The sequence below is a fragment of the Tympanuchus pallidicinctus genome, unplaced genomic scaffold, assembly GCF_026119805.1.
Source record: "Tympanuchus pallidicinctus isolate F22 unplaced genomic scaffold, pur_lepc_1.0 scaffold3, whole genome shotgun sequence".
NCBI classification, from domain to species: Eukaryota; Metazoa; Chordata; class Aves; order Galliformes; family Phasianidae; genus Tympanuchus; species Tympanuchus pallidicinctus.
This window is the reverse complement of record NW_026294747.1, coordinates 43216985-43242352: the sequence shown is the minus strand read 5'-3', so window position 1 is coordinate 43242352 and position 25368 is coordinate 43216985. Positions and strand designations below refer to the sequence as shown.

At 36.1% G+C, this 25368-nt stretch overlaps 1 protein-coding gene across 4 annotated transcripts in view; it reads left to right on the top strand.

The window, feature by feature from the left end:
- The window catches only part of TTC7B (tetratricopeptide repeat domain 7B), a 122876-nt gene that overhangs the window by 58918 nt on the left and 38590 nt on the right, over positions 1 to 25368 (top strand). For all 4 annotated transcript variants that reach the window (XM_052693680.1, XM_052693683.1, XM_052693681.1 and 1 more), the window contains exons 10-17: positions 33 to 116; positions 1090 to 1194; positions 3111 to 3228; positions 3420 to 3477; positions 5953 to 6025; positions 7421 to 7581; positions 18441 to 18557; positions 22461 to 22558. In XM_052693680.1, the coding sequence (XP_052549640.1) occupies positions 33 to 116; positions 1090 to 1194; positions 3111 to 3228; positions 3420 to 3477; positions 5953 to 6025; positions 7421 to 7581; positions 18441 to 18557; positions 22461 to 22558 (814 nt within the window). The remainder of the gene's footprint in view (positions 1 to 32; positions 117 to 1089; positions 1195 to 3110; positions 3229 to 3419; positions 3478 to 5952; positions 6026 to 7420; positions 7582 to 18440; positions 18558 to 22460; positions 22559 to 25368) is intronic.

The window sequence follows — 25368 nt, the reverse complement described above, 5'->3', positions numbered from 1 at the left end:
CCCTTAATAAACAATGTTCTCCTCAAAACTAGTGTTTAGAAAGAGCCATGAAGTTTGCGTTTGAAGAATTCCATCTCTGGTATCAATTTGCATTGTCCTTGATGGCAGCAGGAAAAGTAAGTCTTAATTTTTGGATATGATTTTTTTTTTTTTTAATGGCTTTTGATAACAATGTTTGGCACTTTCATAATTTTTCATCTGCAGTGTTTTTGAAAATAATTCCTTAAATAATCCAACTCACTGTGTTTGTGAATTTTGCCTGGTGCTATAGAAAGGATGTAACAATCCTTTCAACATTTTCTAATTCATGAAGACTGAAAGCTGATGGTCAGAGCAGTCTTGACATCAAGCTTAAGCTAAGTTAAACAAACACAGTAGTGTTTTATACCAGAACACATTTTCCAGGACATCTTTGTTCAAGTACTGTTTTGATGAACCAAGTTTATGCCAAAGTACAGATGATTGCTGATTTATGATGCTCCTGTTCTTTTTCCTTTGTGAATTTCTGTGTGTTTCTTTTCTTTTTTTTTTTTACTGTTGTTTTAGTATCCTATGCAAGTGAAGTGGGATATGTTATTTTAATTCTTAAAACTAGCAGCTGATGTTATCAGATGCAGTTTTCCATTTTAAGTTCCTTTTGATTAATTATTCTTACCATTCTCTGTTCACTTAAAATTCTCTTTTGAACTGTGAGTGGATAGAGGAAAATAAGTTAAAGAAGAGCAGTGACAGTCTGTTATAAAGTCCTGTACCATATCTATGACTGCCTGCATTCTGGCTCTTCCATTTGCCTTGCTGAAATGCTGTGAGCTTGCAGGCCTAGCAAACCTTTAAATGTACCTATTGAAATTGTATTCTGAGCAAATATGTCTGCTGGAACGCTTAGTTGTATTTCATAAGGGAAAAAAACGAGAGCAGCAATTATAGTCATGTGTTTCACTTGTGTGAGTTGAGGCACATTTTTGCAAACTATTTGGTATTGGCTCCTTTGCTTATGGGAAAAATAGAGACAATAATGGAAACAGGAATCTTATATCTGTGAAACATAGTTATGCTTTTAGTAATTTCAATGAAAAATGTTTTTAACAGTCTGCTCGAGCTGTTAAGGTCTTGAAGGAATGTATTCGTTTGAAACCAGATGATGCAACTATTCCTCTCCTTGCTGCAAAGCTCTGTATGGGATCTCTCCACTGGGTAAGTTTTGCCACTGTTTTTTGTTTGTTTGTTTGCAAACAAACTTTTCAGTTTGTTTTTGTCAGAAAAAGAAAAACTTTTTCTTTTTCAGCAAGAGCTGACATAAATGCAAGAAAATGTTGGATTAGAGATGTAGCAATACTTTTGCACAGTGATTACTAGATCATCACTGAAGATTGTCAACGGTTTATGGGCTGGTTCAGCCCGGTTCCGTGACGAGCGGGGCGGAGGGATCCGCAGATCCGCGCCTCCAGAAAAAAAGGAAACAGGAGACCCCAAAATAATTAAAACAGCGGCACCGATCTGAGGAGAAACAAACTAATTTACTAAGTATATTATCGGAATGCAAGATAACACACTATAATACAATATAATCAGAATTGAAGCTAATAAATCAAATATAATGAGAGAGAGAATGTCCGAAAGGTGGATAGGCCTCACCACAACTCTGAGGTGAGATGCGCAGTCCAGTTGAGCAGCAGGGAGATGGGAGCAGTGTCCACGACGAAGGGCAGGCGAGAAAGAGCAATCAGGTGGCCTTGCCAGGAGTTAAACCTCCTCTCCCTGACCGCAAAGTCCCCTGGGGAATGTAGTTCTTCTTCTCTTCAAGGCAGGTACCCAGGACTTGAGCATTAACAGTTAAAGTCCCAATGCCCCACATGATGTTATGATGTGGAATACCGAAAGCCAAAAATCACAAAACCATGACAAAGATACATCTCAGATAAATGTATGCACATGTGCATTCCTGTTCGTATGGCTTGAAAATACTTGACAGCAATGGTTGTGATTAACCACATAGCATATCTTGATACTCATCTAAGATACATCTAAAGTGAATTACAAATTTAAGTGTTGGCATACAGAGATGAAAAATTTAACTGACTTCTGTTTCTTCTGTGCAAGAGGACAATAACTATCTTGAGAAGTGAACGGGACAAACCTCTCTTAATTTTTCAAGATGCTCTACTGTTGATACTATGTTTGGAGATAGCTGGTGGTTATGAGCTCTTAGAAGGGGCAGTGTCTTTTTAAAAAGTGTTACCTGTGTTTTAGATAGCCTTGAAATTAGTGTATCTGTATGAAAAACATTCAGGTGATTGAAGATGTGGTATTTCAGAATACACATATAACTTTAAGAACATTATTTCAGAAAGGATGAGAAGAAAAAAGGAAGGTCACAATCAGAAACTGAGAAAATAGCACAGTAGTTGTTATGGGACTTGTTCAGGCTGACAAAAGTACCGTCTTAGTAATTAACATAGATTCTATAGATTCTACTTCTTTGATTGTTTTCCTATGGATTGACTCAATATGTAACTTGGTGTACTTAGGATTTACATTTACTAGCACAGATTCAAACTTCTTTTTTTGTTTTTCAAGTCTGTTGGATAGCGTGGTAGCCTGGGCATGCAGTTAAAACCCTGGTCATTTATGTGTCTATGAGTTTGAATACATTTAGCAGTACTGTATGTGATGCAGGGATCTGCATAGCTATATGTTTTTTTTGCAGAGTTGTAGAATTCTGGCTTTTTTAATTGATTTTCATTTTAAAAAAAAAAAGGTTGACAGAGTAAAATCTCTGATTAAATATGAAGTGCAAAAATTTGTAGATTGTATATAGAGCAGAAATGCCATTTTATTTTTAACAAGTTGAAAACACAATGTCTGGGCATTATGTACCAGTACTTCTCTCAACCATAGGAGTGAGTGCTTCAGCATTCTTAAATCTGCATTCTATATTGTTGATTTAGCAAGAAAACCTAGGTTTAATGAAAAGGAAAATAGTCCTTACAATGACTACGACTGAGATCGTGACATTCTTGGTAAGCATAAATAAACATGCTGTGCATTCTTCACATTATGTAAGCTTTAGCTACTTTTAGACTTATGTGGATGTTTTATAATATTTTCAGTTGGAAGAAGCAGAAAGATTTGCCGAAACAGTTGTTGATCTTGGAGACAAAACGTCTGAGTTCAAAGCAAAAGGATACTTGGCACTAGGATTGACTTACAGTCTGCAGGCTACTGATGGTAAGATAAGAATAAACACATCTGGAAATTCTCATGTTGCTTAAAGAAGGATACCGAGAGAGTGCTAAACTTAATATTAAGCTTCTGTGTGCATCCATTTTTCTCAGTCCGTGTATTATCACTACTTCGGTAAGCATGTGGAATGTAAACCCTTGATCTTGTACATCACTGATTAAATATATCCTTTTCAGCATCTTTGCGAGGGATGCAAGAGGTCTTGCAGAGAAAGGCTCTTCTTGCATTTCAGAGGTGAGTGGATATTAATCTTTTCATTTCGTTCTGCTTATGTAGGAAAAAGCTTTATTTTATGTTGGAGAGGGACTTGTAAAAGACTATGGAATTAGGTTTTCGACTCTGGGAGTTATTCTTCATGAGCACAGAACATATTTCTTTAACATTCATTCCATCGTTTTCTGCCAGAAATGTAAAAATCTATTCATAAGGATTTCCTTTTATTTCATTTTAAAGACACTTGTATGATTCTGTAGTATAAAATATTTGCTTAAAGGAGTATTCTGTTCTGATCTAGAAGGGAAAAATGATATGGTGCAAAGTTTTAAGTCATGGTTCAATATGACTGTTTCTAGAAGAGGTACTTGCTGATTAGATTATACAGCAGGTTTTTGAAATTTATGCCTATAGAGGCAAAATGATTGAGGACCTGCTGCTGTGGATGAGAGGTGAAGTGCAAGTAGTAAGTTAGGAAAATAATTATTTTTTATGTGGAGATTTAAAAGTGTAGGTGATGACATCACAAATGCACCCATCTTTGAAGTGTTTTACATGGAAGTAATACTGATGGATATGATAATAGCTGATTATCAACAGTTCGAACTCTACAAATGATGAACAGGCTTCAGCACGTATCATGGTGTTGCTAGTTGTTTGTTTTGATGATTTAGGTAGAGGATGTTACTGAAAGTTTGTTACGGCTCCGAATAAATTATGCTCTACTTAGCAGAATCATGCCCACTTTCTCTCACAGTTCTTTATTTAAAGAATTTTTTTTTTGAGGAGATAGAAATTGAAATTCTCCATTCATCTCCTACACAGTTTAAAGATCAAGAAATTGTACTGGGATCAGTATTTTGATTTGTCAAAGTGTTGGTTTTGTTTATTTCATTTTTGTGGTGTTGGTTCTTGTTTGTTTTGTTTGTTTGTTTGCCTTTAATTGTTCACATAAAGGACGTATTCCTGAAGAAATACAGGTTTCTGCTGGGAACTTAGTGCTGGTTTCCAAGGCCACCAGTTCACTAGCCATTTGAGAAGGCTTTTTTTGCTATCTTTCTGCACTGGTGAGGGGGTGTTTGTTTCACTGGCTTCTTTTGGAAGACTTTCAGTGCTTTTCCTGTGGCTGGTGTGAATTGAAGTTTCACAGAACTCACCAAATTTGTGATAGATAGTAACAGCTTTATTCTGTCACTAGCTGAAGCTTGGTGACTGAACTAGAACTCTTTAAGATCCAATCTCTCCTTTTCAGAGTCACTTAGTCTTGATTGATACTTGAATTAAAAAAGAAAACAAAACAAAAAGAAATTGCAGCAGCCACCACTGGTTCTTTAAAGAAATATTCAATAAAGTAAGAAGCAGCCCCCTAGTAAGTTAAAGTACATTGATACGTGTTGATACAGTTGCTAAACTACTGGAGTTATGTCTTTGAACTTGAGAAGACATGATTGCACAATTCAGAAGCAGAAGGTTTGTGATTGTAATATATTCTAAAGGATTTTGTTCTCTGCCTATAAAGAAGACTGATTATATATTCTGAAGATGATTATTACACATACTAGTGCTAACTGAGCCTACGTTATAAGAATGCATTGAAATGTAATTCCATTCGTGCTGCCCAGTGTTTAATGCATATAATTTTGGGGTACAGTCATCAATTGTTTTGTATCTATGTTAAAGTTCCCTGACTCCTCCCAAAAAGAAAAACAAAAAACCCATACCTGTGCTCAAAGGCAAGCACCTTATTGTGAAGGGGAATGGCTGTATGGACTGTTTTCTGTGGGATTTGTGTCAATACGAACAAGTCAAATCTGACCTACAGTTGTAATATGGTTTGTTGTGGTTGGACTTGATGATATTGAAGGTCTTTTCCAATCTGAGCAATTCTATGATTCTATGACCTAAACACTCAAAACAAAAACAAAACAAAATAAAACAAGAAAACTTCAAAAAATGTGGAAAAATATTATTTCTTTTGGTAATTTATGTTACTTGCAACTACAGTAATTACCAATACTCCAGGAATTAATAAGCACAGAAACGCTGCTGAGATTGGAAAGCTCAACAAAAGCTTTTTTTGAACAGGAGTTATTTATAAAACAATCATCAGCATAGCTTTCTTCATCTGACCTTCAAACATAGGTACATGATAAACCATCCAACATAGGTTTCTTTTACATTGCTACATAGCAAAGTACTCTTCTAATTTAGTATAAAAAAAAATCAGAGCCTTCCTAGGAGGCTTAGTATGCTGAAAATGTCCTTAAACTTTGGGAGTTTAAAGAAATAAATCTCAGATCTACTTTCCTACTCTTGGTCTTTAAGTTCTGTGCTTCGGAACCATCCTGATTAGGGTTAATGCAAATGCTCGAGTAATTCTCCTGTAGATTGTATCATTCTTGTCTTTGACAGCACATCCTCACAATATGTATGTATTTCTTACCTGTATTAATAGGATAAAAGATTTACAATTTTGTTTCTCTGTTTTTTTTCCAGGGCTCACAGTTTGTCTCCAACAGATCATCTGGCAGCGTTTTACTTGGCACTGCAGCTTGCCATATCCAGACAGGTTAGTGCTCTTTTGAAGGTGCAATGTCTCATTATCACTTAAACTTTAAGACATATATCTGCTGATTGGATACAGGTGAATATTTTTTTTTTTTCAATAAAATCTTGGTTTTCTTTGTGCATGTATGCATGTATATATATATGTGTGTGTGTGTGTGTGTGTGTGTGTGTGTGTGTGTATAGTTTTTTTTTTAATAGAAAAAAAGGAAATATTCTTTCTGAACACCTTTGGTTTTTCATACTTCTCTGGACTTCTACCACAGTATTTCCAGCCCTAGGATCAGAAATAAGACACATGAAATTCAGTTGTTTTGTTTTTTTCAGCCTTTATATTGCTGGGCAGAGAGCAAGAAAATTCAAATTTGAGAGCACATCCACACAATACGTCTATTACGCGTAAACTATGCTTACAAATTATCAAGGGAATGAAACTACTGAATCTAGCTTTTGAGAATCTTAGATAATGCACAAGTCTGCAGCATCTGCTAAGATGTGTGTCTTTTCAGAATGCTTGTAGAAGGTTTGTGAACAACATTACAAAACATGTTTAAAATGATAACTAGTAAGACTTTTAAAGCTATAAAAAAGATCAAAACTGAGTTTAATTTGAAAAGCTCTTAAATGTAAGGAAGATAAGTGTTCTACCAAGTACCACAAGAATTTTGGATAATGCAAAATTGCTTTGTATATGACATAAGTCTTTGCTTTGTCAATTTTATTTTGGGTAGCAGTTATGTAAATGGTAGTTGACACAATCTTGGTGACTGCTTTTCATTGCTAATGAGCAGCAGAGACGTTAAGCAAAGTCAGAGTGAAATGGATTGCCCCATTAATATCACGTACTGTTCTTCAAGTAGCAAGCTATGATTGTATTTCTGAATTCTGAATTTCTGGTGTTGCTCAGTTAGTTTTCCTGGTTTTTACTTTGAGTAGAAACACAGGTACCACAGTAGATCACGAAATTTTGTGTGAAGAGAATTTACTGTGGCAGTCTAGCTGTACGTTTTGTTAGTGTATTACAAATAAAATATTTAAAAATCATATAAAAATACAGTCAATATTTGAAAAAAAAGTATTTATTTATATATAGGTTAACATTTTAAAGGGCTAAAGTGAAGGGGGTTGTTTTTTTTTTTTTCAACTTGCAACTTATTTTCCATAGTTAATATAGTTTTCAATTTTTACAATTCATTTTTGAGCATTTGGATCTATTTTTAAACTTCTGAGTAATGTTCTGAAGGTGTCAATAGAATTCAACATGATATCTTGGTGAACAGTATAAAAACATTAGGTGCAAGTAATGAAGTGTCAAGTAATATTTCTAGTAGATGCTTTTTTAATAAAAAACTTTTTTTTAATAGTGCTTTCTTTTTCTGCTTTCTGTTGATTTTATCAGATACCAGAAGCTTTGGGTTATGTTCGTCAGGCTCTGCAGCTACAAGGGGATGATGCCAACTCTCTTCATCTCCTTGCACTTTTGCTATCAGCCCAGAAACACTACCATGATGCTTTGAACATCATTGATATGGCCCTGAGTGAATACCCAGAAAATTTTATGTGAGTAAATGTCATGTTTAATTTGTATGCTTTCCCTTTTCTTTTTCTTTTTTCTTTTTTTTTAATATTCTTATATCATTAATTTTGAGAGAGGATAGATTTGAAATTGGTCTATTTTTTACTTATTTTTCCCCCAATATTATTTTCCCCTGATTGTAATACATTAGCAAACATCCTGTTCCTTGATGTTGAATGCCACCTTTTTGTTGTCTGTAAGAATTATTGCTACCTTTTTCTTCATAAATTTGACCAGGACCTCAGTTGATACAGTTGATAGCTTTATAGCCTTCTGCTATTTCACATTTTCCTCTTCATCTATTTGTGTATGAATTGACTGTGTTCTCATTAGGTGCTTCCACTCATTTCAGAATTTCAGAACTATCTAGCTATTCTTCTCCTAGACTTGTTTATACTCTGAGGGATCTCTGCCAGTAAATCCTGATTTGAGAGGAAATTGAAGTACCAGCTACCTAATTTTATATCCTACCATTTTTAAAAACAAACATGATCAAAGCACTGCAGTCTGTCATCTTCTACCTGTTTTTGGTTCATCTTCTGCTACTTAGTGGTGATGTAAATTGCAAAGAACAAGCTGCTATTTCTCTCAGAATCATTAATGATCTAGAAGAAGTATTTCTGAAATTACAGTTCTCCCTGTTTTAGTGAGAAAACAAAGGATCATTCAAAACATACTTATGGGCTTTAAATGTATGGTCAGTGTCCTCTCTGTACTTGTTTATGTTTATAACTACATTCTGTGGTTAAGCCTTTTGCCTGAGTTGTCTGATCTTTCTAAAGTTCTGATCTTTCTGATAATGTAAGTATGTATGTGAATGATACAGGTTCCTAATGGTGGTTCTAAATTGTTCATCTTGTATGGTGCAAACACAATGGTAAAATAGTGTACTACCTAAAAACCTACTGGAGTTCTAGAGAGGAATATCTTTCTAATAGGCATTTCCATCAAATAAACAATTGCTGAAGAATTCAATATACATTTCTAGACAGTCTTAGCATCTTCTCTTTAGTGCTGTCAGGTTGATTCTGGTTCCTAAGAAGTCAAGGTAATGACTGAGATTCTCTGTGTGCTCTCTGCAGTTGTTGCTGACAGCAGCCAGCCCCATCTGGTCAATAAGATAAATTTGGATTGACTTCTTCATGTAACTGGATTATTTTTGTAAGGATTTATCAGCACGACCTCAAGTTTACAATCTGTTCTTGCACTCAATATCTGGTGTTGTTTATATAGTTGTCAATATGTATGTGTGTGTATATAAAACATAAATGCTTAGTTTATTCTTGAGTCTATTATCTTAGACTGCAACTTTTGTATAAGATATGATCTCATAGTACTTCCTAGCAGACTGAGAAGTGATCCTCTTGTGTATATCTGAGGCTTGCTCATTTTTAGTTAAACTTTTGATTATTTCCTGTTGATATTCATTGGCTTTTGTAAAAATTTCAAATATCATCATATTTTGCCTTTAGTCTTTCAGTTATGTCTGAACCCCTGCAAAGTGCAAGGCTTTTCTTGGTATTCTCTACATTTACTCAATATCCATTATCACAGTTTTGCAAAATTTGTATTATTTGTAGGTTCACAGTGTAATGAATCACTGTACTTGGAAAACACTGAAGTAAAACACAATGCTTGTGTTTTGTGTTTCTTCTTTTGTTGTTATTCTTATCCATCTACCTCTGCATGGTATACTTGCATTTTTTCTGAGTGTTCCTCTGCCCTCCTCACAGCTGTATGTTCTATTTTGGTGAAAAGATTCTAAATTTTCAAAAGTTTATTAATGCTCTGTATTTGTGAAATTCTACACGTGTAAAGAAATAATAGAACACACTCTGAGAAATGGATCTTTTAAAGCATTTTCCTGTTGTAATCACTTAATAAATGTGTTATGTGTCAGTTTTTAACCTTTTAGAGCTGCTATTGCCAGAATTGTGTCATGTTCAGCATTTGAAGAATACTGTGGGCATACCATCATATCTTGAATTATTGTTAACTTTCCTGTACTATAGAGCTTGAAAGTTGCTAAGCAAGTATAACCTGATTAGATTACCATCTGGCTCCATTCATCTTTAGGTCAGTATACAGAAAGGAATTTAACAGAGCCAAAGAGTTCTGCCCCATCTTAATCTAAAGGAGTGGAAGACATTAACAAATGTCACACTGTGCTGTTAATAGCAAGATATAGATTTATTTTTCAAAAGACAGTTAAGTGTTCTTTCTTTGTCCATTATATTGTCAGCATAAATTTGCAGTCTGGGCTGAGACCTTAAGGAGTAAGGGAACAAACTATTGGAGAAAACATAATAAACCTGTAAAAGTGAAATAGGTATGTACTAATGTTTTCTAGAAATAGTCAAATACAAGATATCTGCTGAGTAACTCTAGCACTGTTCGCTCAAACTTACTGTATACTGTAAGTTTACTGTGAACGAGACTGAGTACCTTGCTCTGATGAAATGGGTAAGAGTAAGGTGCCAGCACCAAAAAAATCCAAATAGTTAATCTCAGTCAGGTCCTAAGGCATTTGAATTCATCAGAGGTGTAACTTCAGAAGATATGACTTCCCATATTTTATTAGACAACTTGCCCTTGCAGTAGAAATGCAAAGTTCAGTTCTCCTTCATCTGGCAGGATTTATAGCCACAGATGATGCTCAGTCCTAGCCATCAAACTCTACAGAAGACTGGTGAGGTGACCCTCTTGAAAACAAGAAAAATATGAGAGCAGGCTAGAAGGAGCCACAATATATCCTAAACTACTAAAGTAGTTAACTATGAGGATGTAGGTAGTGAGTTTTTTGCTGTTTGGATTTGCCTTGAATTTTATTTATTTCAAGCTAATGGTTACTTTAAGTATATAAGCAGTCCTAGAGGTGTGCATTAGTCTGAAGGTGTATTCAGTATGATGCAAGCTAGTGCTTGTTGAGTTGCGTTGATACTGGGGGTACTTGTCTTCCCTCCATTTATTTCCCTCAACATCAGCTATGGAGCACTACTTGTGATAACTGCATCTTTGCAGTTAAACCAACAGGGCATATAACTCTTACAGTTCATTGGTAAAACCCAAGGTAATAGCTATACTTAGTTATTTTAAGGTCAAGCTAATATACTGAATTAATGTTTTGAACTCTGTTCTCTGACAGAGAAAAGCCAAAATGCTTTGGACACTTCATGTTGGTGAGAAGCATATTGGTTAAATAAACAATGCCTAAATTTCTTGGGAAGAGAACATTTTGGAAGTAAATCCAATCCTTCAGTTGCTAAGAGATTTCTGGCTTTTTATAAGTGAGCACTGCTCCATAATTAACTTTTATATCTCATGCACAGGTCTATGTTGAGGAGCCTATTAGTGACCTCCTTTCCATGACACTTTCTTGTCTTTTTACCCTTGTTATGAGCCTAAATCTTAGTGCTTTTTTTTTTTCCCACTAGTATGAAATCTTCAAATAACACTTCTGTTCTACCTCGTGATTAGTCAAAAGTAGTTTTTCAATAAAGAGTGACAGGGCTAGGTGACATATTTATGATACTGTTTTTTTGTCTTAGCTTTTTTAGGTTCTCTGTCATTATTTCAAGTGTTGGTGCAGTTAAAGATAAGTATTGTGCCTGAAATTAGTGTAACAAAGCAAAATAAATATTGAATATTAATTGATAATTTTATGCTGAAAATTGAGAACTGCAATGGATAACAGCTGACAAACTTTTGAAGTAGGAGAAGTAGAAAACAGCAGATGGGTTATTTGAGGAGTGTGAGCATGATATTTTAATGTTAAGTACGCTCAAAAAGGAAAGACATATGGTAACAGGTTTGAAGACAGCTAAAGATTAAGTTCACAGTTTAAACATTTACATTTGTTGAAGTGTGATGGGCTTTTTTTTTTTTTTTCCAAGAATCTTTCGTAGAAGCATCAAGCCAGTGTATCATTCTTCACTAAAAAGTATTAAATTCTTTCATTACTGACTCTGCAGGACTCCAGAGCTACAGTAAATATCTCAGAATTGCAAATCATTGATTAGCAAATTTCTTCTTGTCCAAGTAGGCATAACATAAGAGCTACTGGTACCTGGAGTGTATGATGATACACTCATAGCTGTTTTGTGGAGAGGGATGTATTTATCAATTAGAGGGAATAGATTGCACCAGTTTATTTTGCCAAGGTTGGGAATAATTGCACTGTTATGTGTGGTGTTGGATGAACTGGCACCTTTTTTTTTTTTCTTGATAAGTAGAGCACGGGGAATTCTATGAGAAAAGTGCAGTAATATATGAATGGACAAAGAGCAGCAGTCACCTGTTGGCCTTGCCAAAGTCATGTGTCTGGGAAGGCTGTTGTATGCATCCTTGTCAACTTCTGACACAAAGTTTTTTCAAATCCAGTTAATTTTGGTCTTTTCTGTTTTGGGCATAAGTTTGTTCTCAGGAATGATATTTCTGTAAGTCTCAAAGTTTTTAGTTCTTAGTCACGAATAGTATAGCATAGTTTAGTTGGAAGGGACCTTACAAAGATCATCGGATCCAACTGCCTGACCACTTCAGGGATAACCACACGTTCGAGCATATTAATGAGGCCATTATTCAAATGCCTTTTGAACACTGACAGGCATGAGGCATTAACCACCTCACTTTGGAAGCCTGTGCCAGTGTCTGACCAGCCTCACAATAAATAAATATTCCAAATATCCAGTCTGAGCTCTTTGTTGTTCCCATCCTGCCATTGATTCCCAGGCACATAGCCCCCTGCCTTCCTCTGCTTCCCCTTCTCAGGGAGTTGCAGGGAGCACGAGTGCTTCTGTTTTTTCTTTCCATAATGTCTTTGTTTGTCTGTTGTGTGTGCTTTATATTAGCTGTTATTATGTGCTTTTACCAACTGGTTGACTAACCAAGGAGCTGTTGATAGGCAGATATTCTTTTATGTAACAGATTTGTCATTATCCTTAGGGCATTATCCTTGACTGTTATATTTGCTTGGCATGGCTAGGCTGTAGATACTCCTCTGAAACTTGATTGACAGAGTCCTAGTTTGGGTTATGAACTAGCTGCCGTAGGCTGTTGAAGACAGGAAACCAGAAAGTTTTCAAGTATAACTAATTTGTTCTGGCTTTAGTCAGAAGCTATCTTCATTATAGTTTACGGATTTGCATTTTTGTAAGGACATTGTGTTCCTAAGATGGGATACTGCATGTATTATCTCTACCAAACATCGTGGGATTGACTACTGCTTCTGTCTGCTGAGAAACAGTGCTACTGCACTGTGAATAAATATACGGGGAAGCATAGTTCAAAGAGTGCAATGGAGGCCATACGACAACAAAATAGGAGGCATTACTTTTGTAATGCTTTTCGTGAGGTGTTTTAAGAACAGTTAAACATTTTTCCCCATCTCTTCTACAGTCTATCGAAAGCAAACTGAGGAAACATTCCATTCTTCAATTTCATTTTTAATGACAGAAGAATTGATTTCCGTCTTCAGTGTTCTATTAATCTGTATTGCTTTTATACGTACTAGCTTTTTGTGGAAACACTGTCCTCTAGGTGAACTGTGCTTTCCCTCTATGGTGCTTGTCCCATCTGTATTTGTATGTAGAAATTGTACCTCTTTTGTTTTGGTAGACTGACTACATTAAATATTTTTCATGCTCTGCAGTCTCCAGCCAGCTGATAACCCTCACAGCCTTTCTCTGCAGCTGCTCCAATTTGAAATTTTGTGTATGTAACTTTTATAACGAGAATTATTATAGCATTCCAGATGTGGCCTCACAAGGGTATTGTAGAAAGGCTGTTTCTTTCTGTTTCTGCTTCAGCTATTGCATTCCAAAATTACATCTGCCCTCTTGTCTGTAGCCTCACCTTGATGAAGTTGGCTGTTAGGCACCTCTGGTTTGGAATAACTTTTACCCAGACTGTTTTCTCCAGTCTTTCTCTACTGAGTGTGCATGATGATCTGTTTTTTCGTTGTTGTTTCAATGTTATTTGATCACAGAATCGGAACAGCTTGGGTTGAAAAGGACCACAATGACCATCTAGTTTCAACCCCCTATGTGCAGGGTCGCCAACCACCAGACCAGGCTGCTCAGAGCCACATCCAGCCTGGCCTTGAATACCTCCAGGGATGGGGCATCCACAACCTCCTTGGGCAACCTGTTCCAATGCGTCACCACCCTTATTCCTAATATCTAATCTAAACCTCTCCTGTCTCAGTTTAAAACCATTCCTCTTGTCCTATCACTATCCACCCTCATAAGCAGCCATTCCCCTTCCTGTTTACACCCTCATTTCAAATATGGGAAGGCCACAATGAGGTTTCCCTGGAGTCTTTTCTTTTTCAAGCTAAACAAGCCCTCAGTCTTTCCTCATAGGAGAGGTGCTCCAGTCCTCTGATCATCTTAGTGGCCCTCCTCTGGACCTACTCCAAGAGCTCCACGTCCTTCCTGTACTGTCTTGTCTTTTCTTTTTGTATAATTCTCTGCTTGTGATTAAAATTGTAATGATCTGTTTACCTTCTCTTAAAAGAACACCAGCAATACAGCTGCTGTTCTTCAATCGTTATACTCACAGACGCGATATTTTCTTCAACATTTTTACTGCCTGAAATCTTCTGGGATTCTTCTGGGAAAATACTGGGAAAAGGACTATTTTTGAGTGCATTAGTTTTCTTCTAGTTTAAAGTGTTCCCATTCCCTATATATTTTTGTTTTTACGTCAGAGATGACAAAAGATTATGGTGGCAGGGTATTCATTCCTAAATATTTTTTTTTCAACCTATTTAGGTACAAAAACGCCTTTAAAGGTTAATTTTTTTCTTGTTGTTTAATATCCCTACTTGAGCTTTACCTTTTAGTGTGTACCAAAGATGTAGTTTACTTTATTGATTTTTCTCTTCCCCCATTTATCTCCCGCTGTTCTTTGTAGAATCCCTACAGGTTTCTGGTATCTTACTGGTACAGTTATTGGTGATTGATCTGTCGAACATTGGGTTTTACCCCTTCAACTTGAGATGCAAATCCTTAAGTGTTGTAACACTTTTCTGTTAAAGTCCAGACTTCTCTGTATCATAGATATCTTTGCTAACCTTTGCTAACCTTTGCTATTGCATTATTTCAGCACATCCTGTTAATATTCAAAGATCTGGTTATAAATCCATTTGAGACTTCTCACTCTTTGCTTGAAGAAAAATCCAGCAATATATGGATTAGCTTATGAGCGACTGTCTTATAATGACCTCATTAGCTAGTGAGATCACTCTTAAAGTAATGGAGTCATTTGCTGCTTCACTAACTATTTAGTAAATTGATCAGCCATTAGCTCCAAGAATAATAAAGCCTTTTCACTTAGGAGTTTGGTTTGTTCTCAATTTTGTCTGGATAATTATTCTCCTAAAATGATGAAGTTCCCTTTGTTTTTATCTAAAGATCTACATCCATATCAAACAGTGATGCCGAAATGTCTTCCTAGTCACATATCTTTAACAAAACCTAGCCTGTTTTTACCTACTTTTCTTCCCCAAAGGATCTGACCCAAGCAGATTTCTCTTTGTGTCTGTTTGTTCCAGTTTCACACATTGCTGACAGATACCATTCCACACTTCATGAATATTGTCTATTCCTCACTACTTGCATTCTTAGCCATCAGTGCTGTTCCACCATTAGATTTGTTCTGCTCTGTGCCACTAATTTAAACATTAGTCTCTTACAAACAGACAGAGCTAAATGGTTTGATACTCTTATAAAATGTACAGATTGATTTTCATCATTCTCAATTTTGACAGTGTATTAAAGATGTGTGTGAAAATTACCAGGACTATTCCTTCTGAAGCTTTTGACTCCGTAATTGGAGTGTCAGTAAAGAGGACTGTGTTCCAGGGCAGTTGTTTCCACAGATGCTTTAAGTTGGCCTTACAAGAAAATCCTTTTTCAGATGATGTACCTCATGGTTTCATAAACCTTCCTGATAATACTTATATCTGAGCTGCTTGCTCATCTGGTTATGGGCTCATTTCTCCACTAATGTTTATAGAGAACTGAGAGGAATTAAGCTAGAGAGATCTGTTCATCTCACAGTATTGCTTCTGCCCTTTGCTTTCTTTCTTTTTCATCTCTTCGTTAGCCATTCATTAAGTAAAACTTTAGTTGGCATGTTTTCATTTTTCTCTTAACAGCTCATTTGACTTTTGTAAAATGTCTTAGTTATTCTTTGATTTATAGTCCAAATATTTCACAGTTACAGGAGAGCTGATCTCTATGATTTTATATATGCAAGCATTATTGTTTAAAAGATTATTTTTGCTTTAGCATGTGAGTAATCCCACACTCTGGTACTTCTTTTATAAACACACACACACATATGTTTAGTATATCTTGGCATTAGATACTATTGCCTACCCTTTCACAAAATTATGAGTGTTTTCCTTTTCCCATCATAGTTTCAATTTATTGTTTCTATACTGGAAAACCTGCAGCCATTTGGGCCCTTTTTGTTTTCTGAAATTTGTAAGAAACAGGGATAATGTTGTATGTGCTCCAGGTGCACGAACAGTATTGAATTCTGATGCACTGCTTCAATTCTTGCATGAATATTTCCCTTCTGTCTTTCCTTTGAGTCCTGTAGTGTACTAGTCCAGGTTCTTATATTTTTATTGCACAGACTCCTGCTATTTTGTACACGTGTGTTTAAGTCATTTCTTAATAATCACATCTCCTCCCATTCTGTCTCCCACTAAATCCTTCTTTTACCTCTTGCAAGCATTCAGTGGTTTGCAGACCTATTGTTTTCTCTCTCCTATGGCATTTCTGGAAGTCTTAAATGCTTTTGAAAGCTATTAGTATTAGTTAGTTTTATCTGTAAAGTGTTTGCAGTAAGATGTTTATTAGAATCACCTTGTTTCTAAAATGACTTGTAAATTCAGTGCAAGTGAATTTACTATGTTCCATACATTTTGTAAAATGCTTCAAAGTCACTGTAAAAAAAAAAAAAAGAAGTAAAACCACATGCACAAAAACCTTTTTAACACTCTTAATAAAAATACTGTTAAAAACACTTCCTTGTTTTAAAGTACAGAGAAATGGGAAACATTGCATTAAATACATTGCTGTTATTTTTGGATATGGTTTGGCTTTGGGGAGGGGGATGTTAGGGATGGAAAAGATGTGACAGTCTGAGGGGCAGAGGACGTTGCTTGTCTTCTTTTTCCTTCTTTCCTGGGTAAAATGGTGGACAGACCTGAATGTTTTTTCTTCCAGTTACATAGGTACAGTTAAAGTATTATCTACAAAGCAGCACTCTGTCAAATGGAATGTGACTTTAAATGATTTATGTAGATCCTCATATACTAAAATGTGATTTACTTATAAGAGGAAAGCATGAGTGATTGCTTTGTAACATCGGATGAGCCTCCATATGACATTATTACACTTGCTTATCCGCAGGCTCTCATTCCCTTAACTAATGCAGTGGCCTGTATTCCCTTTGCTTCTCAGTCCCAGCAACACACACACTGTAGAATTGACTTTTAGATTCATATTCTGCGTATTTTCTGCAAAGGACATTCAGTGCAATGCTGTAGCTTTAGCTACTGTGCGTGCTGAAGCACTCGCTATCATTTCTTGTTCTTGAGAAAACCCTCTGGCAGTTTGCAGTTGCTATTAACAGCCTTCAAGTTTGTATTTGGGATAAGAAAGTTCTGAGCTTTCACACATGCCCACCCTTCTCAGTCTTCCCACACAAACCATATGACCAATCAAATAAATTTTTCACTTAGGATGATTGAGGTTGTACTGGAATAAAATGCCGAAGTACACCTGGGCTTAAAAATGGAAAGTAGGCTAACAGTTTTATTTGTGTCTTCTCCTCCTGCTTTGTGTTCTCTAATCTTGCAACATACTAAAATCTGCTTTTAAATTAGTGTTTTTCTAGTGTATTATCTGTTCCCAGATGTTGTGATGTCTATAAATGTGCATACCAATTGACTAATGGCTTTACTATCCCGTTGCATTCATATTCTTTAGTTATCTAGGAAGGTGTTTTTCCAAGTTAAAAAACTTTCTACTGATACCTCAGTATGTGGCATGTAAAAGGAATATGCAGTTGTCATCTTGTGAGGTTATGCACATCATCTGTGTTGCTGCCTTAAAAAGCATCGACTTTGAAATCAGAATTAATTTATAGTGGCTTCCAGCAAATGCTTGCTCTGCTTAGGAACAGTTTGCTGTGTACCTAATGAATTATGTGCTTTCTTCATGTTATCACTTTAAAATGTTAAAAATGTTCAGTTCCTGCTGATGGCAGTGTAATTTAGCATGGTGCTACATAAACTTTTTAATCTGACTAATGCTGATCAACTGCCATGTACCTATCTGATCTAATGGTATCTTTTCAATATAGCCTCTTCTACTTCTTATAAAAGAAGTTGATGGTAAAAAAGTTTATGAATTACAGGCAAATAGCATGTAAACTGATTTGTTTTCCTTCCTAAGTTCATGTGTGAAAACATTCCTTTCTCACAAAAGTAGTAAAGATTTTCCTTAATGAAGGCATTTCTTCTCTTCAACATACAAAATAGTGTTTTCGATGATCCAGCTAATTTCTTAAGCAACTATTATCTTACTTAACTGAAAAAAAAAAAAAGCTAAAAAAAATTGAATCCTGTTGTTTCTTGTAAAAAGTACTATTACTTTGATGATATGATTCATTATTTGACTTTACTGCAATTACTTAATGAAACAAAGATTTGAATTAACACCATCTTTGAAGTTATTTCCCCAGTGTGGCCTGAGATTGGATATCTTTAAAGAAGTTTTGCTTGAATCTCTTTTATTTTTCTTAATTCTTTTTCATTTTTCTCTAGATTACTGTTCACAAAAGTCAAATTGGAATCCCTGTGCAGAGGCCCAGATGAAGCACTCCTTACCTGTAAACACATGCTCCAGATTTGGAAATCCTGCTATAATCTCACTAACCCAAGGTAAGGTGCTGTAGAATTCTAGACTGTGCAATACTAGACAGGGCAATACTGGGTCAGCAGTCCTCCTTTTACTTGTTCTGCTATTGCGAATGAGCAATGAACTAGAAGTGCTAAGACACTACCTGATGGGTAGGCAGGAATCACCTGGAGTTCTCTGAAGTAATGTGCACCAAAGCTAATATGCTCTGCTTTGATGAGAACGGATTGCAGAAAGGGCAGAACTTCATGACATACTCTGCGATGTGGTTCTGTGTACTGGCGTTGTCTTGTTTTTCCTCTTGATCTGAATTGTAGAACCTTTTATATCAGCAAGTGTACAGAGTGCTGGAGTCAAATCTAGTTAAAGGACTTTTGCTAAATAGAGTGAAGGAGGGCTAAACATTTATTAAGATTAAAGAAACAAAGGAGAAAACATGGATAAATACAACATGCTTGAGAAGTCATCATGGCTTATATTATTTGTTTTTAAAAGAGAAGTTTGGCTTATGAACCTACTACAGTTCTTCAAATGCCTTTGCAAGTATAAGTTGTTAAGAGTCCTCTTTGAGTTTCCGAACAACTTCAGTCCTTTGCCACACACACCTCTGATCACGTGTGAAATCAACAGGAAAACAAGTGTAAGCAGAATTTCCTGCTATCTGGTTGTCTGAAGGCTTGAAAATTTCTGGAGATGCTGCGTAAGAAGAGACTCATACCAGACTGTATCAGATAGCTGGTATGATGATTTGTTTGATCTCACAGTTATGTAAACACATGTACCTCTACGAAGACTGGGAGAGCTGGAGCCTTAGGGCTAGTGAAAATTTTTTCCCTCTTGTGAGTAGTTTGGAGCAGAAAAAGTTGAGGGGGCGTGAAGATTGGAGGAAATAGGGGAAAGAGCATTGGAGGCCCTCACTTGGGTCAGTTGTAGATCATTTATATAGGCTGATGCTGCACTGTGGAGCAGGACTCAGAGTTGATAGAAAGCAAGTATGTCAGAATTTTTTCTTCTAAGCTAATTGATGGTGGTGTTTTTGTTTGCTTTCTTTGGTTGGGTTTGGGGGAAGGGATTATTTAGGGGGTGCTTTTAAGAATTTTTAATCATAAGGTTGTGCTGTAGAGAATAGTTAAAATTTCTCTGCAAACTTAATTTCAGTGAGGCTTTAAATGTACTCCACACAACCTCTCATCGTCTGTTTCTCTCCCATTCTCTACAAAGTTCAGGGTTCTAATCATAGCTTGTAATTACTTTTATGTTGTTGCTGTGCTAAGAGTTACTATGCCACATTAAGGACATATAAAATAATGCTTCCTTCAGGAGTCAGCAGTGATTATGAAAACCCTACTCTTTGGCTGTGCCAGTTTTGGACACCAGACTATTTTGTGCCTGATAGTCTCTACTGTTCTTTTTATCTCGATGCTTAAGACTGTCTTGAAGTTCTGACTCACTGGTGACAGAAATTAAAATCAAATTGGTAATGAAATAGAAAGGACGATAGATAGGGATCGTGATGAATTTCACGATTCATAGACTGAGTTGTATGAAGCAGTGCGATGCCGAACTGAAACCTTTACTTGGATTGTCCAGGGTGAAATTTAAGGGCTGAATACTCTCTCATGTTTTGCCACAGTAATCCTAATCTGTCTGCCTAGGGAAAAATATGTCACTCTGGCCTGAAATGTGATTGGTAAGTTCTTTTCATTCAGCTACACTACAGATAATGCAGGAGTGTGGTGTAAAATCAGTATTTTCCTACCTTTAATTTTAATACAAACTTTATTTTGTTGAAAAATACTGTTGGACAATGCTTTTCCCACTGGAAATAATTGAAGCCTTTTCTTGTAGTTCTTTAAGATAATTAAAAATAAGTCTCTTAATCTTTACTGTTCTCTTTGTCATTTCTTCTCTTAATCTAAAACTGAAAATGTTTATTTTCAAATATTTAAATATACTTCAAGCTCATGTGAAACATATTTTTTTATTCTGATTGAGACTCAAAACTGATTTTCATATATAACTTTCCCAGTGAGATAAGAACTCACCTTTCTGATAAGCTGATCAGTGTCAAATATTTCTTCTTGCAGTTAATTTTATTTTGTGGTTTAAACTTGAGTTCACTGTCCTCAACAATCTTTTACTACTAAAAATACATTTTGAACAGCTAGATACAGCCCAGTGTACATGCTAAATGCAGCATTTTCTCTTATCTTTGTTCAGCTAATTTAGAACAATTTTGTCTTTATTCAGTATATACACATTTTTCTCCTTAAATAGTTTAATAACACTTACAAAATCATTTTGTGATATGAGACTTGGAATGTGTATGAAATGAAGATTACATCAGCCATGTTTCTATTCAGCATGCTCCTTGAATAGTTGAATTATTTTTTAGTACTTAGTCTGCCTTAAGAAAGCAGAACAAACCACAGTGCCAGTAATGTGCTTTAAAGATATTTATGCTAAGCCTCACTTTCCTTGTCTGCAATATTTGGCACGTCATTTCTTGTGGACTGAGGAAGTAATTAATACAGAAAATATGCAACTACTGGTGTAGCAACTAAAGCTGATAGTATGTGTCCTAGAAAGTCCCCTTCTGTTTCCTGTGGATTTCTATCATCATTCTGTAAGGAAATTGGTCTTGCAATAATCTTAGTATAATGCAAAGTTTTATTTATATTATTTTAAGAGCAGCTGTACAAAGACAGGAAGTTGTCTCATTGGTTTTTGAAGCGTGCAACTATTAAGAGTTGCTGAAAGGTTTCTTGCCTTTCTCTCAGGTCAAATTTGGAAAGTGACGTTTAAAAAATGTAGGGCAACTGTAAAGATGTATTAAATTCCAGTCTTGCAGTTTAGACTAAGATCTGTTAGGTTTTACTTTAAGGTGGGAATTTTGTAGAGTTTTTTTCTGTTTTGTGGGGTATAAGAATCAGACAAAATTTTACATTTTGCTAATCTGATCTAACAACCCAATTGTTTTAAAATTCATTATTTTTAAGTTTGTGGATTGTTTCTTAAAAAAAAATAAAATAAAATAATAAAAAAAAAAAGTTTGTTAAAATCTTAGTTGATAGGAAGTAGTACTAACTTGGAGTCCTAAGTCCTAAAAGCAGAATTACTGCATTAGCCATTAATTCTCCAGTCTCTGTTCTTCTGCTGAATCTTTAATCACAGTTCTAGGACCAATCAGTTTTCCAGCAAGTCTATCAGCAAGAAGCCTGAGGGGCAGTGAGTTTCAACTGAAGTGGAAATTGAGTGCATTTTTCCACGAGAGCTAACAGGGAAAACCTGTGGAAAGTGCTTAGGCACCTGATCTATTCTTAATTGTTCAAAGTGTTCCAACTCCACAGTTAGGATCAAATTCTGCATTAGATAGTAAACATACGTGATAAAAAGCAAAAAAAGACACAAACACCACATCACTCAAATCTGTAGAGATAAAAGTGCTGCCTTTTAAGGAAAATGTAGGTATAATGTTTTTATGACATTTTTATCTAAAATTAGACGTCTTGAGTTCAGTGTTTCTCTTTAGTGTGGGAAAAGTGTGGATTTTCAAACTCGCATCTGTAGTCTTGGGCTGCTGAAACAGAAGTGCTGTATCTTACAGAATAGATTAAGGCACAATAAAGCCTTTTTGTGAAGCTGCTAGTTATAAATCGAGTTAAGTCTGTTTTTGCTTCTTGGTTATACTAATTATGACAACAAAGTCACTGAAGTAAATATGGATTTAGTTTTGCTCAGCTTAATTCTGTCCTTGTGCAGCTGGTTTAATGTACTGTGAGTGGTTGGCGATGCTCAGTACTAAATTTGTTCATAGAAAGAACCTTTATAGCAAGAACCTCTGTGGGAGGAGGGCAGCATGCAACGTGTATCTCAGTATATAATTTTATATTTTAATAGCTCACAATTTTTATACTTCATTACAGTGATTCTGGACGTGGGAGCAGCCTGTTAGACAGAGCTATTGCCGATAGACGACAGCTTAATACAATTACATTACCAGATTTCAGTGATCCTGAAACAGGTAAGAGCTGCATTTGAGCAATAGGATGAATAAAATGGACTTCCCATAACTTTTTTTATTAGTTGTTTGCTTTGTAAAATGATATCATGTATTGTGAGAATGTTTTCATTGTCATATGAGTTGAAAAAAACATTTTGGAACCATTTTTTATGAAGTATTTTTTATAGTATGTTCGCTATAAGCTAAAATTTCTGTGGTCCGGATCTTGCTGAGCTGGTGGTATATATATATATATTTTGAAAAGCTAAAAATGAATGTGCTTTATTAGCCTATTTTCCAAAGTCCTTTTCTGCCTATTAAGTGTTTGTCACATATTTTCTTTTTTAAGAAAGCATATCACAAAAATTTAAGAAAACTAAATCTGAAGAAAACTCAAGACGTGATTTGTGGAATTTGCTAAAATCTCCAGTATTTAAATTAAAATAGGATTACATAAGTGGATTACTTTAGACATAGCTTTGAAAATATATATTTATTATAAATCATATATACTGCAAAAATTGTACTTCACAATTGCACTACATAAATGGTATGATTGTTACATATCAGTAAGTATTAACAGTATGTAACTTGTACATTTTATTTAATATATTAAATTTTTACAAGGCAAATTCATATGCCTCATCAAGTCATTTAAATAAAAACAGATGAGCCATGCATCCTGTGAAAAGCACAGAAATAATTACTGTTATGATACTAGATGTGCAAAAACCTTTAGAATATGTTATTTGCTTTCAAAAAAATTTTTTTTCTCCTCTTTCCTTGGTTTTATCTCCAAACTGTAGCATGCCAATTTTTACATCCTTCAGATATCAATTTCTGCTTATTCATACTTCAATATAAACAGCTTATGAGGAAATTTGTCAATCTGATGCATAAACTAAGCTGCACTCAAGTGTAGTCTATATCTTTGCTTAATATTGGAATTGTGCAGTAGAGAAAAATCCACTTGAGATATTTCATGTCTGAAAGTTGAAGTTGGAGCCAATGTTCACTAGAAGAAAGAGTTCTGTGGTTGCTATAGTGGCAAGCATCTCAATGGTAAAGATCAAGTCACCTGATTTAAAAGAACTGTAATATCACATGTTCTGAAGCATGGCATAGTTCATCCTCTTTGTTCCTACAAAAGAATTTTTTTGTGTTCTCGTAATTACAGTGTATGAGACAACAGCATGAAATCTGGTAGCAATCATTCTGTGTTCTAGTCTAGCTCACTGTTTTCTTTGAAGGAGCTAACTTGAGTTTGAATGTTTCATGTGTGTATTTAAAGGTTTCGAACAGACAATTTGTTCTGTGCCTTTCAAAAAATGGGAATTGAGTGATTGTATTTGTTTGTTTGCACATTTTCCACAGGGACACAAAGTTCTTCACCCTTCAAGGTGTCCTATTTTTGTATATGCCACACTTCAGAGCATAAGTAATTGGTGTCTTTTATAAATTTTATATTCCTCAGAGCTTTTAAGCATAGATTAACGTTCATCCAAAACAGTGAGCTTTTCAAGAACTTTCCCTAGATTTTTCCTGAGGATCCAGATTGCCAGTTTTCCATCAGAAGAGGGGTGGCCAGAAGAGACAGGGAGGTGATTGCCCTTGTCTACTCTGTTCTTGTGAGGCCCCATCTGGAGTATTGTGTCCAGGTCTGGAGCCCCCAGTACAAAAAAGACAGAGAGCTGTTGGAGAGGGTCCAGAGGAGAGCCAAAAAGATGATCAGATGACTGGAGCACCTCTCCTACAAAGACAGGCTGAGGGAGCTGGGCTTGTTCAGCCTGGAGAAAAGAAGGCTGTGGGGTGACTTCATTGCAGCCTTTCAGTACCTAAAGGGAGCCCACAAACAGGAGGGGAATCAATTCTTTGAAAGGGTTGATAACTGCAGAACAAGGGGAAATGGTTTTAAGTTGAGGGAGGGGAGATTTAGGTTGGATGTCAGGGGGAAGTTCTTTACAGAGAGAGGGGTGAGGTTCTGGAACAGGCTGCCCAGAGAGGTTGTGGATGCCCCGTCCTTGGAGGTGTTCAAGGCCAGACTGGATGGGGCCCTGGGCAGCCTGGTCTAGTATTAAATGTGCAGGTTGGTGGCCCTGCATGTGGCAGGGGGGTTGGAGTTTCGTGATCCTTGAGATCCCTTCCAACTCTGGCCATTCGATGTGATTCTGTGATTCTGCCTTTGTGTCCTGAATCTTAGCTGTAGTGTTAGAGCTTATCACTACTTTCAAAGAGGACGAGATTGGAAATTAAAAATCTGGGGTCTTTTTTTGTTTATTTTTCTTATAAGAGGTAATTAAGATGGGTGGAACAGGGAGGGTCTTTTTTTTTATTATTTTTCTGCTTGTTCTGGTTTTGAGCTTTTAATTTTAGCAGAAACAACCTTGTTACAGTGCACATACTCAAATTCTGGTAGAGACTGTGGCTTTGTATTTATACAGTAGACTGTACAATATACGTACAGTATCTGGAGTATTGTGTCCAGTTCTGGGTTCCCCAGTACAAAAAAGACAAGGATCTCTTGGAAAGAATCCAGCGGAGGGCCACGAAGATGGTGAAGGGCCTGGAGCATCTCTGCTATGAAGAAAGGCTGAGTGAACTGGGTCTGTTCAGCCTTGAGAAAAGGAGACTGAGAGGGGACCTGATCCAGATTTATAAATATCTAAGGTGTGGGGGGCAGAGTGGAGAGGCCAGACTGTTTTCAGCAGTGCATGGAAACAGGACAAGGGGAAACGGCTGGAAACTGCAGCATAGGAAGTTCCGCACAAATGTGCGCAAGAACTTCTTTACAGTGAGGTGACGGAGCACTGGAGCAGGCTGCCCAGGGAGGT